This window comes from Ruditapes philippinarum, unplaced genomic scaffold, assembly GCF_026571515.1.
Source record: "Ruditapes philippinarum isolate M1 unplaced genomic scaffold, ASM2657151v2 ctg1890_1_1_1_1, whole genome shotgun sequence".
NCBI classification, from domain to species: Eukaryota; Metazoa; Mollusca; class Bivalvia; order Venerida; family Veneridae; genus Ruditapes; species Ruditapes philippinarum.
In genome coordinates, this window is record NW_026858947.1 from 36,214 (window position 1) to 54,761 (window position 18,548).

At 30.8% G+C, this 18,548-nt stretch overlaps 2 protein-coding genes across 2 annotated transcripts in view; one reads left to right on the forward strand and one right to left on the reverse strand.

Annotated features, from left to right (window-relative positions):
- Window positions 1–10,243: 10,243 nt before the first annotated feature.
- LOC132754751 (tyrosine-protein kinase SRK3-like) overlaps window positions 10,244–18,548 on the forward strand; it is a gene marked incomplete at its 3' end in the record, with an annotated part of 64,172 nt that continues 55,867 nt past the window's right edge. The window contains 1 exon segment of the mRNA XM_060745439.1: window positions 10,244–10,370.
- On the reverse strand, window positions 13,986–17,277 carry LOC132754753 (uncharacterized). The gene is made up of 4 exons (XM_060745441.1): window positions 16,826–17,277; window positions 15,676–15,837; window positions 14,923–15,068; window positions 13,986–14,430 (listed from the first exon to the last, which is right to left on the reverse strand). Exons 1-4 carry the CDS (start codon window positions 16,953–16,955, stop codon window positions 14,314–14,316), a joined length of 555 nt encoding a protein of 184 aa, XP_060601424.1. The 5' UTR covers window positions 16,956–17,277; the 3' UTR covers window positions 13,986–14,313.

The window sequence follows — 18,548 nt, forward strand, 5'->3', positions numbered from 1 at the left end:
GATAAAAAGGCAAATCCGTGCCTTCTGTTCATGGTCTGCTCTATTATAATGAATGTTTTTGTCCAAACTAACAAGAATTGTAAACGTCTATTAAAAATATTAATATTTGTATATCAAATTCTGCTAAATATATGTATTACATGTCTGCTAATTGCCCTTGTTACATGATTAATGATTATCTCTCTTGGCGTCATAACAAGCTATTGAATGGAAGATAATATATGTTTGCTAGACGTATATAGCTTTACCCATGACTTGCCGTCAGGTCAAACAGAGGTATCATTGTTTTGACTTCCAGCGTTTTCTTGTTACATCTATACACAATTTTAGTTCATTGTTCTGCACAAGATAATCTATAACGTTTTCTTTAAATATATTCATCTATTATAAAGTGAATTATCTGGTTTCAATAAAAAGAAAGTTTCTTTTTTATATGATTTAATGATTTAATACTGGTACTCTGTATCAATCATTTTGCATACAATCACTTATTTCACTTTTTTTCTATCATGTTAATTTCGATGGTATCCAATCAAAGAATTCACATCTGCTATACTTAAACATGACCCTATAGTAGATGATATTCATTGTGACTATTAATCAATCAGTGGCAAGTGACTTTCGATTAATCAGTTAACATTGTATAGTGGAATACTTGGTTAAATAACAAACTATTTACACAAGTGGTGTCGTTAAATTAAGCTTCATAACATTGATTTTGTGATTAGTGAGTTTGTAAAAGAACATTTGATATGATGTTCTGTTTTTACTGAACATGGGTTGCTTTAAGTATTATGATCAAACATGCGCACCATTATTCCATCTGAAAAGGCGACGATATTGCCAATCGATTTAAACAAATTTTATCCTACTTCATACGTAGAATATACAATTACATAGTGTTAAAATAGCAAATAATACCTACGATATATATAAATGCAAAATTATATTAGAAGTATATGTTGTGCAAACGTTTTTTTTCTATCTGTGTGAGAGTAATTTGCATTTAAGCATATGCTAATGTTGCAAACATTTTATACTTATTCACACTTTTCATAACCTAAATTGAAAAGTCTATGTTTTATTATAATAATAAATTGCATTACGTAGGTCAATTTAATGTACGTTCTTAAGTTCCAGGTGTGTTATATAATGCATTTAATTCCAACTGCATCACATTATTTAGAGTTTCCGTGTGGGTAAATACAAAGTTACGATTATTGTTGTTAACAAACACGTAGCCACTGAACTTGTTAGAAGAGCTTAATTGGATTGAGTGAATAATGTTTGTTGAATCTAAGCAATGTTAGTGCAAGTCTTTTGGAGACAAAGTAGACACGCAAAACATGCAACACGTAAGGAATAAATAATTCCAGACGCTTGTTTGATAGTCATATAAAATAGAGTTTAATTTATCATCCTGTTCCAGCATTGTACAAAATGAATTTGGTTGCATTCAAATGGTGTTTAATCTTAAATTTCAGCTAAGAATGTATCCTGGGATAAAATCTCCCGAAACTTTTCTGTATCAGACATAAATCTTACTTACATGTTTTGCTGTCAAATTAGATAACATACGTGTTTATGCACACTAGTGGTGATGTATCCATACAATAATGACAAACAGTCAAGAATATATGTGAAATATCAATGTATATATTCTTTATCACGTCAATGACCTTTTGACCGTAATAAAGATAGAAAACAAAAAGTTTTAACAAGGATAATTCGTATAGTGATGCACTCACTGATTAGGTTTCCTTAAGTAATTAAAATGTGTGAAAGTTTAAGATTTTTTTTAAAAAGAAACAAAATAGATAAATTTGTAAGTGGCATACTATGATCCAAGATATTTAGAGATAAACTAAATATAATGACTTAGGAAATAATGAGCCGATATAATTATTATACATGTATATTCTATAAATAGCTGTGAAATGCCTTTACGTGATTGGCTAACAAGCAACTATTTGTAAAAAAATAACAGGTCAATATCAGAGTATATTCACTGTTTTTTCCCTAAAATAGATTTTCAGAGTATATTCACCGGTTTTTCTTCTAAAATTAGATTTTCTGGAAATCCCTGAAAGACGCGATACTATGACGTGACGTAACGCCAAGTTCGTTGTTATTCTTCTGGAAAAAAGTGTTGAGTGACTCGCAAATAAGAATAAAATTAATCTATTTTTGTTACCGTCTTTACATTACGAATTAGCGTGCCAATGCGATCATTTAAAAGACAGGGTCAAATCATGGAACAAGTAGACAAGCTGAAATTTAAAATTTTTGATTTCGGTCAATATTATTTTTCAGTACATATCACATCATATTCACCAGCTAAAAAGTCCATATTTGTATAATATCCAATTAACATCCAGCTCGACCAAGGTGATATTAAAATATTAAAATACTAAACGCGGGTGAATTGAAAATATGCAACATTTACAAAGGATTTTTAATTTTTTGACTTTCGTATGTATTATATATATCAGCTTTCCCTCTTAAATGCATCTGTTTAAACCGTAAATCCTTCCTTTCCAACCTCAGGTTGTTATGACGAAATGAAATATTGTATTTGTATAAAAGTTTACCAAATCCAAAAAGACAAGACAAAGTTAACCTGTAAAAAAGAATATTAATTAACAGGAAAATAAACATTGATTGGGCATTAACTAAGGTACTTTTATGGAAGAAATGCTAGTAAGATGTAATTCTAGAACAATTGCCCACATACAATCTATATATTAATTAGAGTTGTTAATTAAAACAATACTTGAAACAATGTTAGCAGTAATTACCTTGTCTTTTGGCACGTGCTTTGTTGAAAATCATGCTATTAATTATTGATTTTCATTTCTTGAGTTCATTATTCAATTAAAGACGTATTGTCTATAGGTTCACTGTAGTATCGCGTTAAAACCCGATAACTTCTTCATGACACATCGTATTTAAAAGACAGATTTGCTATATTTGTTCTAACTACAAAATCAAAAACTTTACTGATATTTACTGAACCATTTTCTTATTTGCAACACAATTGTATAGGATAGAATATATTGTTGTCTTTTCTAAATAGTAATTGCTTAAGATAACATTACAATCAGTACGTTTTTTTCCTTAACTTTTTAACTTGACACATTAACTAATTGGCCACGCAGACACATTTATTGTTGTGTTTAACATGTATGCATGTTTTTTATTAAATTGAATTTTTGTGCTTAGGTCACAAAGACAATTAAACTTTTCTGATAAGGTGATACTACAACAATAAAACAACACTAATTGCCGTTTAGCATGCAACTCAGTTGCCTGATATCTTTATTCAGACGCATGCATTCGATCTATCAGACGAATTTATCGGAAAGATCATAGAGGTTTGGATAATCAAAAAGATATCTTGAAAAAATTGTGAAAATGATAACCGTTGATGGCAAACGCTTACTGTTTCAAACGCATTTATTTCATTAGATTGCGCGATAGCAAAATTAATTTATTGCAATTTTTTTATAATTACTTCCTTTGAAAGTATTGATGATACAAAAGGTTACAATAAAGCGTTGTGTAATAGTTTCATCCTATGAAAAGGCATTACAAAGCTAAATTATCTATATATCATTAACAAAGCTTAATTATCTATATATCATGTGCTATAAGTCCCGTTGACGATGCAATACTTCCAGCTTTTGACGTTATATCTTAAGCATCTATGTTATTAAATGTTATAGATTGAACTGATCAATTGGTGCAATCATCCACAAATTGATTATTTCCGCGATAAAGCTTCTTTACTTTCAACTTATTTTTTTATTATAAACAACATATAGCAAATGGCATAAGCAAATGAAGTTTAAACTAAAAAAAGGTATAATTAAGTATAATTCACTTTTATGTGAAAACATATTGGGTACACTGGATAATATGTTTTTAAAAGAAATTAGAAAAATACATATGTAGCGATAATTATTTCCCTGCGGGTGTTTGACACACTTGGTTGATATATTAGGTAAGTAACAACATAGCGAGAAGTTTAAGCTAACTATCTTGTCTACCAGCATGATACCGCATAATCACGGGAAAATAAATTAATTACGTTGTGCTAATTGACATATGCAGGCGAATTGTTCTGGTAATTATTCTACTAGTGTGTCAAATGTAAATGTTTCATCAAAAGGTAGGTTGTAACAGTCGAGCGTTTAATCGTATGTGAAGTGCTTCTTTTGTCTGTCTCAACAATTGATGATGATAACGTATAAAGAACAAAATATGGAAAAGTATATGTTATGTAATTCTCAAAATGTGTAAGAACGTTTGTTATTTTTGTAGAATTTAAAAAAGATTAAAATAAGTAATAATGTTTATAATAATGAGTATTTCCTTCACAAAAATTAAAGGGGAATTAAATAAGAAGAAAATTTACTATTTGATATATTTGTGGTTTGTAGGAAAAGTCAGAAACAGACATAAAATGTTGTGGTAAAAGCGTCGGACTACTAAGGTGATATATTCAAACTTACAATACTGATCTAAAAGTTAAATGTCGGCAAGTAGAGTAAGATATCAGCGAAATTATTCCGATATAAGATACCTTTTCCGGCAAGGTTCAGTTTCAAAAGAATTTAAACAATGATTAATTGATTAATATATCGACACTTACAAAAAGAAATATCATATGACTTCATGGGTTGGAAATGAGTTGTTAGCTACAATATATTTACTTTTTTATGAATTAGTGTATGCAGTTTATTGTAAATTATTAACGCTATATTGTTCTAAATATTCTGTGAAACAGCTTTGACAGAAAACAAATACTGTTTTGATGAAGTCATTTTGATAATAAATTCTCATGTAATGCCATAGCCTTGGCAAGGCTTTACGTCATGTAAATATGCAAAAAAACGATAAAAGTAATTGACGTTTCAGTAGAAAAAAATATAATTATTTTCTCAGAATCTTAATGTAGTTTCTTTCTAATAATACAGCATTATATATTTGTGGCAACAAATGCTGTACATGTTTATTGACATTTAACAGAAATTGTTATTTAAAAATAGTATAAATTTCATGAGCAGACCCAAGATTCACGTTTTATTTTTTATTGGGTTGAAACATTTAATGTCAAATTAAATACATATCAAACATCCTGCATAGAAAACTGTGTTTACCTTTTCTCTATTATATTTCTGTTAAAACTTCAATTTAAAATTGTTGTATGATAGTTTAACATCTGTCAATTAAACTCATCATCAAATATTTTCTTGGACATAATGGAAGGGTACTTTTATATACACAATATTTGGAATTTGCTGGTGAAAATTTGAAAACAATTTATACCGTCGAAACAATATTTATTAAAATCGATACTAATATAATTAGACAGCTACTAATTACTTAACTTCGATCGCATGCCTTTAATCAATCATTATTTATTGTCCCTGTTTGTAATTCTCTAATCTTCTACAACTTCATAAAACATGCTGTTTGAAGGACTGTTATTTCGCTACCAACATTCTCTATGATCTACTGTTTTATGTAAACACTAAGGTTAACACCAATGTTAACACCAATTTTCAGTTGCATCAGCTGCATTTGATATGCATTACATGCAGTGATTTAATATATTTTGTTCCAGATTCGACAAGTACTAGTATTTCATGTTACAATTGTCTGGACGATTTCCTATTATATCTTATACTTATGGGGTTTTATAAAAATTCAAAGCAGTCAAATTTTCTTTGAGGGCAAACAACTTAAAAAAGACATGGTCGTTTTAACCCCTTTTCAAGAATTTAACCTAATAATCGCTTTTAAGTCTTATTCAACAGGACACCAGCCATTGTACAAAATGCCTGTAATGCATAATTATAATGTTATTGGAATGACTCTGTAAGATATACCTGTAGCTTATTTGAATGGAATTATGATTATTTATGAGAACTGATTCGAGGCTGATCCTTTGAGATGCTTCATCCTTTCTCTGAGCAGCATATCCGTTGATAGTGTGAAAGTTTCTGTTTTACATAGTTACATTGCCATGTTTACATATATTGAATACACTGCTTCCAATGTAATATGAATTATATCATTTGACATGATTGGGTTACACAAGTTAGATATAATAAAACAAGAAAACACAACATTTTTGGATGGAACCATTTAAAATCTTACTAGCTTTTTAACATCCAATGAAATATTCATTTTTTTTTTTGGAATGCAGGAGTGTTATCATATCAAACACGTCCACATGCACTTGCTACATTATAAAGATAATCCGTGCAACCTTGCAAGAAGATTAATTGCTTGATTGGATTGCAGTGAAAATTTTATCACCAAAAATCGCAAACATCCGATAAAAAACCCTTTGAAAATTATAAAATTTCCGTGAGAATTAGTGTAAAAATCTCCATGTTTTTATAAACAGTCAAATAATCATATTGTACTTTATTTTAAAAATATATAAAATTTAATATAAAACATATTTCAATATATTTAAAATATTTGAGAAGAAAAGACATTAATTCGCGTTTTGAAAAAAAGTACTATTGGATATGTATAAATTAAAAAAGGTACATACACCAGATACATATATTGGTGGTGAATAGTTAATTGTAGGACTTTTCATTACATTATTATACATATTATTTATTTTCTAATCGAAGGTCTCGTTTACAGTATGGTTATAATTCAGAAATTATTTAGAAATTTGCACATCTTACAAGAATTTTTCTCTTTTTATCATAATTTTTAATTAGTAAGATCTTATATTTTTACAGACAGACAGACGGACATATACTTTTATTTACTTTTATTTACATAAACACGTGTTTCTATTAAGGATGTAATAGCCTTATTACGTATTTTGTTATGAGAATTGATTCATTTTGGGAATGTGAGAAACACGGTTAACTGTATTTACCAACGACGTCGTGTAATAACAATGTATGGAATGGCAGATATTTGAATGCTATACGAATATTTGTACCATTTTCCGTACCAGTTTAAACAGAAAATATAGTGTTTTGACTTGTAATGATTCTCTTAGAATAGGATATACATATCGGAGGCATATATCTATGAAGTTAAAGGTTAGGTTTCTAGGAAATATTGATATGATTTTTTACTTATATATATTGTATATTTTAATCATATAATAATCTCTATAGTATAAAGTCTGATGATAGATCGTTTATCTCAGTGTATAATTCTGTAAAACAATAAGATTATTATATTATATGATATAATAATTATATTGGTATTTTTATCGTTTGACTGATGAAATGTTCTTTCAGCTGAAAACATAGGTTAGCTCAAGCATTTTGTACTTATAAAATTTATTCAAAATCAAATATAATTGATAAAATGGTGTTGTTTTCTTTTCTCTGTTTTCTTTGTGGTATTGTTAAGTTTTTTTAAAGGTAAAAAGGTTTTAAGAATGATTTTTTTTCATGAAAAAATAAACAACGAGATATTCAGAACTATTTACATTAAATTATAAGGTTGTTGTGAATGGCTTATATTATAATAATCAAATACAATTTGTATTATCAAATATACGACATTTTCATTATATTGACGCTATAATGCAATATATAATCAGAGATGTATCTATGTCTCTGATGTAATTGATGTCACTATCCAATATACGATTAAAACAATATTGATATATTTGTTCTCGCTATAACTTTACTATTTAGACATGGTCTTGAATTGGTATTTTACTCAAAGTTAATTGTCAATTGACATTATTTGTAATCGAATAAAAGACAAGTGGCTTTTAATTAATCAATTAACAGTGTCAAGGTTGTTGAGTTGGATCAACAGCGAGCTATTTAAAAACGACCTGTATTGAATTTAGCAAACATGATTAATGAGCAGCTGGCCAAGTGTCTAAATTTCCTAAATTTATTTCATTGAATTTGTTTGTCTAAATGATATGCTGATTGACATATACTTGAACGTTAACGATTAAATATTATTTTCTTTGTATAATGCAATCGCGCGTTTCTGTCAAAGGTCAGGTTCTTTTTAAATGTGAGCACATGTCATATTTTACTCAAGGCGAATTTGATTATATATGTTGATAGGTATACCTTTATCATTGAAGTGTGATCATGTTATCATGTATATATTTTATCATATAAAACAAACGTATTAGGTATACTCATATGTATTATCACACTCTTCGAGTAATCAAACAATTGTGCCGGTGTTACATAGATAATAATGATAAGTAGTTCCACTTAATTTTTTTGAGAATCTATCTAGTGCAAAAAATGATGATATGTTGTAATTATACTTACACTTGTAAGTTTACTTCTTAGAGTATGGTTTATCTCTTTATTAATGTTTTTGTAGTATTCAATTACAATAAATATAAGTGTTTCAGGCAATGTGTTATAAGAATTGTCAGCTGGAGCATTATGTTAAGATTTGTATCATTGTGATTGCATCCCACACGTGACATAATATTTTCACAAACTAACAATGTTGCCAAACTCTACAGTACTACATTTAAGTTACGTAACCTAGTACAAGATACGTCAATTTTAAGAAAAACAGTGTTTTCATTTTTATTATTTTTTTTTTTGGCAGAGCCATTACTTTGTCTAGAAGCACATACTCACTAATCCTATGAGAACAGATTAATCGGATTTGGATAAAGGTTTCTTAGACATTGTTTTTTTTTGTTGAAGCAATAAAACACACAATACGTGCAACAACATAACAGGGAATAGAAACTCAGAACTCAGACATTTATTTTCGTTAAATAGCCAGATATTTTGTTTTATATTCACCAAGAAACATTTCATTTACTGTAAAACAGACTCTTTTAATTGTTCAAATCTAATATTTGTTAACACTTAATGCAACCGGTCATGGCCTTTGGTTTCTAAACGTAAGTGTAGAATTGAAAAATGTGACAGAGGACATACACTATGTGTAAAAAACTAAACTTTTTCATGGTTCTTGATAATGTTTCGTGTACCTGAAACTTATGTTTATCCTTGGTTATTAAGCAATAACTATAAGCACGGTTTATTTAAATTCTGCTTAAGCCGGTGCTAGGAGGCATGGACGGTAGTTTGCACTTGACAGTACCGTCCATGAACAGGCTCAATCAAAATGAGCCTGCAACATTTTCAATTTTGTCGTGTTGGGCTTTCTTTAGGGATTCTTATTTTCTCTATTTTATTTATTAAGATATGTTTTGATAACTTGAAGAAATTGATGCAAACTAAGATGAAGCTCCTACGTCTTTAATAAAGCATCTAGAATTCGATCATATAATTGTCGGGTAAAAATATTTTCATAACTAATAAATGTTCATATTTATAGACCTGAAATATATTTGTCAAATAAGCATGTTTACTCTCTTGGAAGACTTTCAGATTACTATGGAGACAAAAAAGACTTAAGATGGTGAATATAAAAAGTTTCTCTCGTCCTAAAAGATGCTGTGTCAGAAATACGTCTCGGAAATTGTTATTTATATTGCGATATTACGCTAAAATCAGATTACTTGCGTGTTCTGGCACAATAGTTGTGATATTTCTAAACAGGGCAGATAAACTGTCAGAAAAAAAGTATCTGAAATGTACTTAATTACATCTACTGTGTGACCTAGTACTTACAAAAAATTTTTTTCTACAATAATACTGAAATTTAAAAAAGAAATGAATAAACGAATTATCTAAATTCAATTTATCGTCACCGTTGCAGTAACCCACACTATGGTGACGTTAAGTTTGTTTGCTTAGTTTTTTAATTTTTGTCCTATTTAGTTTCATGTTTACGCTAAAAAATTAAATTGTTAAATTTCCTTTTACACGCACATGTTATATTAATTTAATCTTTTTCTCCAGATTGTTAAACTGACCAATTTATTATGTATTTTATATTCCACCAGTAATAAGATGTTTTCGATGTATCAGTTTTGATGTATAACGAGATACGCTTAAAAGTTGAAGTAAAAGATATAATCTGTTCCTTCTTCTTAGTAGTAGAAGTATTAGTATAAGAAGTAGTCGTAGTCTTAGTGATTTTCAGTATTATAAGTGGGTTGTTTGTAGATAATACTAATAAGAGGCCGTCCTGGAAGTAATTGCTATCTTATAGTCTATATAATTAGATTCGTTAAGTAAAACAATGCTGGAAACATTGTTAGCAATAATTACCTTGTTTTCCGACACGTGTTGTAGCGTTAGTCGTAGTGTTTACAGGATAACATGTATTGATATACGTTAATTAGCTTGTGCTGGGAAATAGTCAAATCAATATGCATGCCAGTATATACAGGAATAGTTGCAATAGTGAATATATTTCATTCGGAGCTATTTTGACGTTACGCTTGATTAATATGATCTTCTAAGAAGGTAGGATAAATTATTCTCACGATTTCAAAAGATTTTATTTCATTCTTTATTTCTCAGTGAATCGTTTCATGTATGTTTTGTAGCGGGCTTATTAGGGGATTATGTGATTAAGTAACGGTTTTTCATTTCTTCTGTTTATGATTTAATCAAAAGCGTCAGCACAGAAAGGGTCAAACAATATTGTCTGTCTCGATAAATTGGAAGCACATTTTCATCTTTCAAATGATCGGTATCATGTAGGAAATTATGAATAATTAATTTCTCTATCTTTTGAACTTCTTGATCCATCAAACGCTATTTCATGTTTCACAGTGTTTTGTTTACATACGGTTTGTTTTAGGTGGGAATATTTTATTTCTCCGACTATTCTGCAATAAAACCGTAAGCAGCACGAAGTTGATTAATGTCGTCCCTTGTTACAATGTATGCTGTGAAATTGCGAAAATGTCGATTTTCTCTTCGGACAAACATTTAAGTACAAAATCAAATAGTAAAAAAAATCTACAGATTTCATGGAATTATATTTTAAGATAATTTACAGCTTGTAAAAGGAATAACTTCAAGTGATTATGATGGTGACATTGTTAAACAAAAACGGGGCTGTATATATGTTAACTGAATAGTTTGAGTATAATTCCAGGCTACGGGATATAACTTAAATTCGGTTATTTCACTTGGAAATTATGAAATGTAAATACATGTTATCCAATTTTTATACTATTAAATATGTGAAACATTTATCTAAAAACAAGAAATACAACACTCTTAGATGAGTATCTTTTGAGTGGAATTTGAAAACTAAACATTGAAATAGTTTATATTAGATCTAGATGTAAATAAGTGAACTTTCATTTCTGCTGTTTGCATTGGGAACGTTTGTAAAATTTTGAAAAAGAAATTACGGATACTAGTTTAAAACCATTGAAGGTAAGTAAAATTATTTTTAAGCATGTTTTAACTGACTTATTTTGCAAAATATTTTATAGTGATATAACTCATTTGTATTCGATACACTCAGCTCAATAAAGAAATTGAATCGATCTAATATTGAGCATACAGTCGTACATCTTATGTTTTGTAACACACAAAATTATTCATCTTAACCTTTCCACGCTCTTTCAATCTGGAGAGAACCTTCAATCATAGTAAGGAAACATTTCGAAGTTAGTACTGACTGAATACCTACTGGACGCATGGTTAAAGTCAGTTGGCATGAGCATTTAAGTACGCAGGCTAGTGACAATACCGAATTGATTTGAAATCGCATGTTTTAACCACTGCAGGTGACGGACCCTGCACCTTTACGTGTTGAACAGTGGGTACCGCTTCAGCCGGTGCTGGCGGCGCGAGCGATATTACACTATTTTATAAGCCCTCACGTACAGACTCAATCAAATCAAGTCTGCAATTTTCATGTTATTATGTTGTGATTAATTCTTCGGAGGGATCACTCTTTCATCAGATTTTTATCAAGGTGCAAAGAAGTCACAAGATGAGTAATAATTTATCAAGATTTTTATCATGTTCCAAAAATTATCACAAGCTGAGCACTGATCACTCAGCAAATTTTAGTTTATTTGAGTTGATGCAATACGCAATAACATCATTACGTGCGTGTTTTGTTACAATTCAAATAAAAAAAAGAGAATTTCATGCGTGCAAATAAGTATTTATTTAATTTTACTGTTTAATTTGTTTTTGTAAATCCAGTGTTATTGGATAAACAAAAACTTGATCACGCATGAAATTTTTTCCCGGGTTTAAATTTAAGTAATGTGATATCTGTATGCTGATAAAATATTTACGTGTTTGAAGAAGCAACTTAAAATTGTTAAGTATGTGTTAAAAGTTTAACGATCACAATGTACTTGTGTCAAGTGTGCGAAGGTTCCATATACAAAAAAAGCATTTATAATCAAATATAAGGAAATTATTTCTTTATTCTTAAAAATAGAAATAATTAGGTTTGGCCGTGATCACTGTGACGATATTTAACATAACATAGAAGTGCTAAGCGATCTGTATGTTGATGAAAATGCCATCATGAAATCTGGATGTGCTTATCTTTAATTATGATTACGTAATGTGATGAAGATTTTTGGCAGGTTATATGGACCTATATATACGGAGTTTGTATATATAAGCCGAGCCGGGCCGCTAGGCAAGGGTTATAGGGTTATATTGCAAACAACTGTCTATATGCGGCCATATAACCTGTCTGGAAATTTTCAGAAGTGCTTAACAAACAGTGCCAAAATAATTATCACAATCCTTCAAAATACTCACCACCATGTGATATACAACGTTTTAGTCTTTAAATCCAATTTTTAAATGCGTTTTCATAATCTTTTCGAGGTATACTGTTCAGACACCCGAGATTCTTTCGCGTTTGATATTTTCTTCCAGCAAGGTGTTTTATGAGCCTCGAAAATAGGAAAAAGTCAGAAGGGGCAATATCTGGCGAATAAAGAGGGTGAAGAAGCTCGACAACTTTTTCCTGTTTCAGATATTCTCGTACAATGACCGCTTTGTGTGACGAAGCATTGTCAGTCAACCACCTGACACCACGGTGACCAGTTGCTGGTCGACGGTTTTTGAAATATTTCTTTAATTTATGAAGGACATTGCCTTTGTAAAACTTGGCATTTACATATTTACCCTTTGGTACGGCAATTTGAATAGCAGGACCTTTATTGGTAAAGAAAATTACATACATGACATATTTGACGCTCATACTCATGGTACGTTTTGCTATGCCAGGTTGTTGACTTCCTTTGGTTTCCTATATTTCGTTATGTATCTATCGCTTGGGCTCATAAACGTGAACCCACGTCTCATCTCCAGTGGCGATATTTGCGAAAGATTAAGGGAACTATTTCAACAATTGTTTGGAGATCTTACCCGAGCAAGTTTTGCTCTTTTGTAAGGAGATGGTGTATCCATCAGTCACTTATCCTTCTCATTTCTAAATTACATATTAGAATTGTATGAGCGGCTCCTACAGAGAAACCAACGCATTTAGCTTTATACCTAGTTATAAATCTTGCACCAGTGGCAATCAAATCGTTTAATTTTTCAATCATTTTTGGCGAAGTTGCAGTTTTCACACGGCGTGCATGAAACACATTTTTACTGAATCCACACTCACGCGACTACAAAGTGCATCTGTGATATATATTTTCTTCACGTAATTATTGATATTTGATGGACTGCAGTGTATACGTATATGATGCGTATTGCCATATCTTAGGTACGCTATAAAGGTGTTATTACCATGACGATGTCGGTTATCTTAACGCAAAAAATATGATAAACAAGGTCAACAAGGAAAGGCGGCGTTCAATGAAGCATACGACACACAATTATGACATGTTTTCAGTTCATTGTTCTAGCTGAAATATTTTATACGAATATCCGGATCTGAAAATTGTATTCGGACACCGAATCGTGATTCGAACGTTCGGATATCCGGACTCCGGATGACATCCCTACTTTCTATTGGCTACGTTCTGTAATGTTGTTGATCTTTACACCAATATTTGTGTCAGTGCATGTATATCTTTACCTCTCTTTAATGCAAGTGTACTAATTGTAACAAAAAACAAGTAACAAAGATAAGAAAAACAATATCTTACAACTAAAATCTACACTTCTATAAGAAATTAAATTGTTGTTGTAGTAAAACAACATTCTTATCGAATCATCACTAGAAAGATAAGCTTATCATGTACATAGTTATCTTATATAACTACAAATTTTGATAAATATACTGTTCAACATTAAAAAATGAATTAATAAAAGTCTATGGCATGAATATATTTCATTTTGTTTGTTTTTAAAGCAACAAATTCTAAAGAGTTTATCAGCAAATCACGTGTCCTTCGACAAATTACCATATATCGGTTTCATTCGTTTTCACAAGGATTTTCTGAGAATATGCCTATCATACCATCACAAACACTGCAGCAGAACCCATGGCCTTTAGAATCGCCGCTTTACTTATACCAGTCATACCAAGACTTTGAAGCCACGCAAATACACTACCTTTAGAAACAATACCCTGAAAAGCAACATGATGTGCAGTACATTTGTCATGATTGTGTTATATTGACATGATTATTATTCTGTTTTGAACAATATATCCAGAAACGATAGATTACCAGTTATAGCAAAATTCATGGAGAATGATCACGTGACATTATTTACGGTAACAATGTGTCACTGCTAATGGTATTTGCTATTTTTTGTAATATCTTTCAATATTTAAATAATGAAGAAATACAAAGTTATATGTAGATATTTGCTGATTCCATTGGTATATAAATTTCCATTTAAGCTCTTACTTTTCCCGTTATGCTTGCAAAAAGTTTTCTTTGTGGTACTATTTTGATAAAATGATCAGTCACATATTCTACAAGTGATAATTTTATCTACATACTACACACAGGTGGTATGCGACATTTCATTATAAAATAAGAAACAACTTTGAACGGTTCAGAAACGGATAGTGTATATTCATTTACAGATAAAACAAACATGTAGGCATACATACAATATATGCCATCCATTTGGCTGCAAATGAACCAGCTAGTATTCCAACAGAACCAAATCCTAGAAGGCTCAGAAGGTAAGGAGATGCGGCTATAGCTCCAAAAATCGCTGTGTAACATGCCACTTTTTTGCTACTTAACCATTCGTCTGTAATACACATAGATGTGCATAAAACCATTCAACAATGAAATCGCACTTGAGAATGAGTTAAGATTATCCACAATCAAATCGCACTTGAGAATGAGTTAAGATGCTGCACAATCAAATCGCACAAGTATAGTGAGTTAAGATTATCCACAATCAAGATTATTAACAATCAAATCGCACTTGAGAATGAGTTAAGATGCTCCACAATCAAATCGCACAAGTATAGTGAGTTACGATTATCAACAATCAAATTGTAGAATGAGTTAGGATTAATTTGAATTACATAACGGCTAACATAATCATCGGTAAACTTTATACATATACTTAATCATAAATGTATGATAATAAAAGATAATTAAAATAGTTTGTTATCAAATGTCAAATCGAATACAATTAAAAATATTAAATGACAACTACATGTATATAATAAAATGGCTTTCGATGATGTAATTATTAATCATGTGAAGACGACTCTTGTTCGTGTTTTTGTGTGTTTTTTGTGGGGTTTTTTTGTTGTTGTTTTTTATGTATATGTATACTTTGTATGCTAAAAATATTGTAAAATGTTTAATGCTGAATAAACTATTTTCTTGCATTGAGAACTAACCTTTAACACATGATGAGATATTGTAATTCCATTCTCCATAGCTATCTTTCCTGATAACGTGGCATCCATTTGGACTATAACCTTTGTTGCAGTCAAGAATACATCTTTTGGAACCATCTTTTCTATTCAAGCGCCATCTACCATTCTCGGATTCTCCTTGGTCTGGAATGATAGTGGGCAAAGTTCGTTTGTTAAAATTCATATGTTTCTTTTGAACAACCTTACAATGTGGCATAAGTTATAATGAACATAATTGTATTCTTTTCCTTCTAAAGTACAAAATGTACAGTGACAGAGTGCAGATGAATGATTCTTGCATCTCAGACAGGAATTATCTACCGTTTACACCGGTGCTAGAAAACTCTGTCTTACACCCCATGTTAGACAAGTCGCGTGCTTTAAATGATGTCATTGACGCGCGCCTTTATGAATGAATCGCGTTCTTATGATGACGTCATTTTCCTGTTATAAATGAAGTTGTATGTTCATACGCTATTATAAAAAAAAGTGCGTAATGAGAATATCAGTTTTTATAATTTCTGTTTCGAAAATAATTAACATGTAATATGCAAGAAAAAAAATCAAACACCGGTTGTTGGTACAGACGGGAATATCTAGCTCTCGGGTAACTCGGGGCCTCGTTACTGCTGTAAACAGTTATCCGAGAGCTAGATATTCCGGTCTGTAACGACAGCCGGTATGAGATTCTTATAGTGTAAAGAAGAATGTTATGGTTGTGTTCTATGTTCTACTTTGAATACTTTTATTATAGCTGTTATATAATTATATAATTCTAAATGCATCCTTGTATGAAACTATATTTGTAAAAAAAGTTGTATGTTTATAATCCATAATGTACATGCATATAATTATATTTGATCAATAAAACAAAAAATAATAATAATAAAATGACATGTCGCTGGAAACAGACAAATTGGCATTCATGCAAGTATTATAGTATTACCTTTTCCTTTCTGCCTGTTGTCCTGGCGTTTATGAGTGCCAAGTCTTCTCACATAACGGCACTTTAATTTATAGAAAGTATTTTTTCAAGTCCAAGTGTAACTTTCGATATTATACATTTTAAGTACCCTACAAATGGTACCCTAAATATCTAAGCCCTCTTTATGAAGAAATATTTAGTACTCACTTGGACAATAAGGCAGTTCGCGGTAAGGCTTGTGGCGATTTGTTTCCTCCAGTTCTTGATCAGTTATTTCCTGGGCCACAATGAGAATTTGAAGTGAAATCAAAACCATGAAAATATTTTTAAATGCCATGCTTTAATCCGTTCAATTCAAAATGTCTGTTCGAATGAATAATTACTTGTACAATTTTTTTCCCAATACACCCCTAACTTTATCAAGAGAAAACAAGTTTCTAGTTTAAAGTTCATATATTTAAGATTAAACCGATTTTTCAAAAATAGTTTGATAAATCAATACTGAAAGATACGGTGTTTTTCAAAAATAGTTTGATAAATCAATACTGAAAGATACGGTGTCCCGTTAGCGCCTTCGCGACACGCATAACTCGAAACAACGAAAATACGAAATTACGATGGTGAAAAGTCGAAATAACGGATATACAATGGTGATTAGTCGGAAACACGATTATGAAAAGTCGGAAGTAGGATGGTGAAAAGTCAAAATAATGCAACTACGATGGTAAAACCCCACGTACAGAATCGTACTTTCGACCTTTCACCATCATGGTTTCGTTAGACTTTTTATCATCGTGGTGTCGACTTGTCACCTTGCTGTACTTTTCATCATCGTACCTTTGACTTTTCACCTATATATTATATATTATCAGAGATGTAGATGTTATCTATGTCTCTGATATATTATCAAGATACAAATCAACTTGTACATTGATTTGCATGATTTAATCGCTACTTGTTAATGACTTAGGTAGATTAGAAATAGTTTCACCTAAGCCATATGCGACATTTACTGTTACGTTTGTCTCTTAAATTGTATTTGAAAGTGGTTTATTTTACAATGGCTTGTTTGATTATGTATGATTATCAATATTATCATCATCAGCAGTTGCAGTAGCAGCAGGATCATCGTTGTTATTTGTCTAACAAATACACCCCTATAAGTAATAGAAAGAGCATCGAAACACGAAGCTATCTTATTTGTACGAGTGGGCGTAGCCCCCGAGAAGTAATCAGATTGCCGAGTGTTTTGATGATCTTTCTCTTTTGTATCATAGTCAAACATAAAACACGTTGCCTGTTGTCACATATAAAACCCCGGCAAAAAGGAACCAATGAACGAACATCTGAATACATATGATATTTCTGTCGCTTTCCCTTTCTCTGCCGTCACAATCTATAAATCCCAGCAAAATGAGTAAATCAATGGGCATGATCTGGTGTGCGGGTAACTAATACCTGCACTCCAGTTAACGCAATGTGCATGTATATGTATACGATTTAACTCTGACACATTTTCAACAGAAAGGTCCCCAAACTATGATTCAATGATTAGTATACACCGCATAGAATAAAATTTTGTCTCTAAGCGAAAACATTTCATCATGAAATGCTGTTTTTCACAAACGCAAGTCCGTCTCGGATAACCAATACAATGTTGTAAAGCAATCGTTATGCCTTCAAACATGGTTAAACAGATTTCATAGAGCTTAGATATCAGTCTAAACATTAATATAAAAGCTTAAATATCAAAGCCTTACTTAATTGAATATGCTGGAAATGTGAGCAGTCACACTGAAATCTATATCCATTCTGTTATTGATTCCAGAGTAACTTTATAATTGGTGGATAGTAAAAAAGTAATTCTTAACTCAGTGTATAATAAATGCACTAGCTTGCCCCTGAATGATGTTATATTTAACTTCCGTTG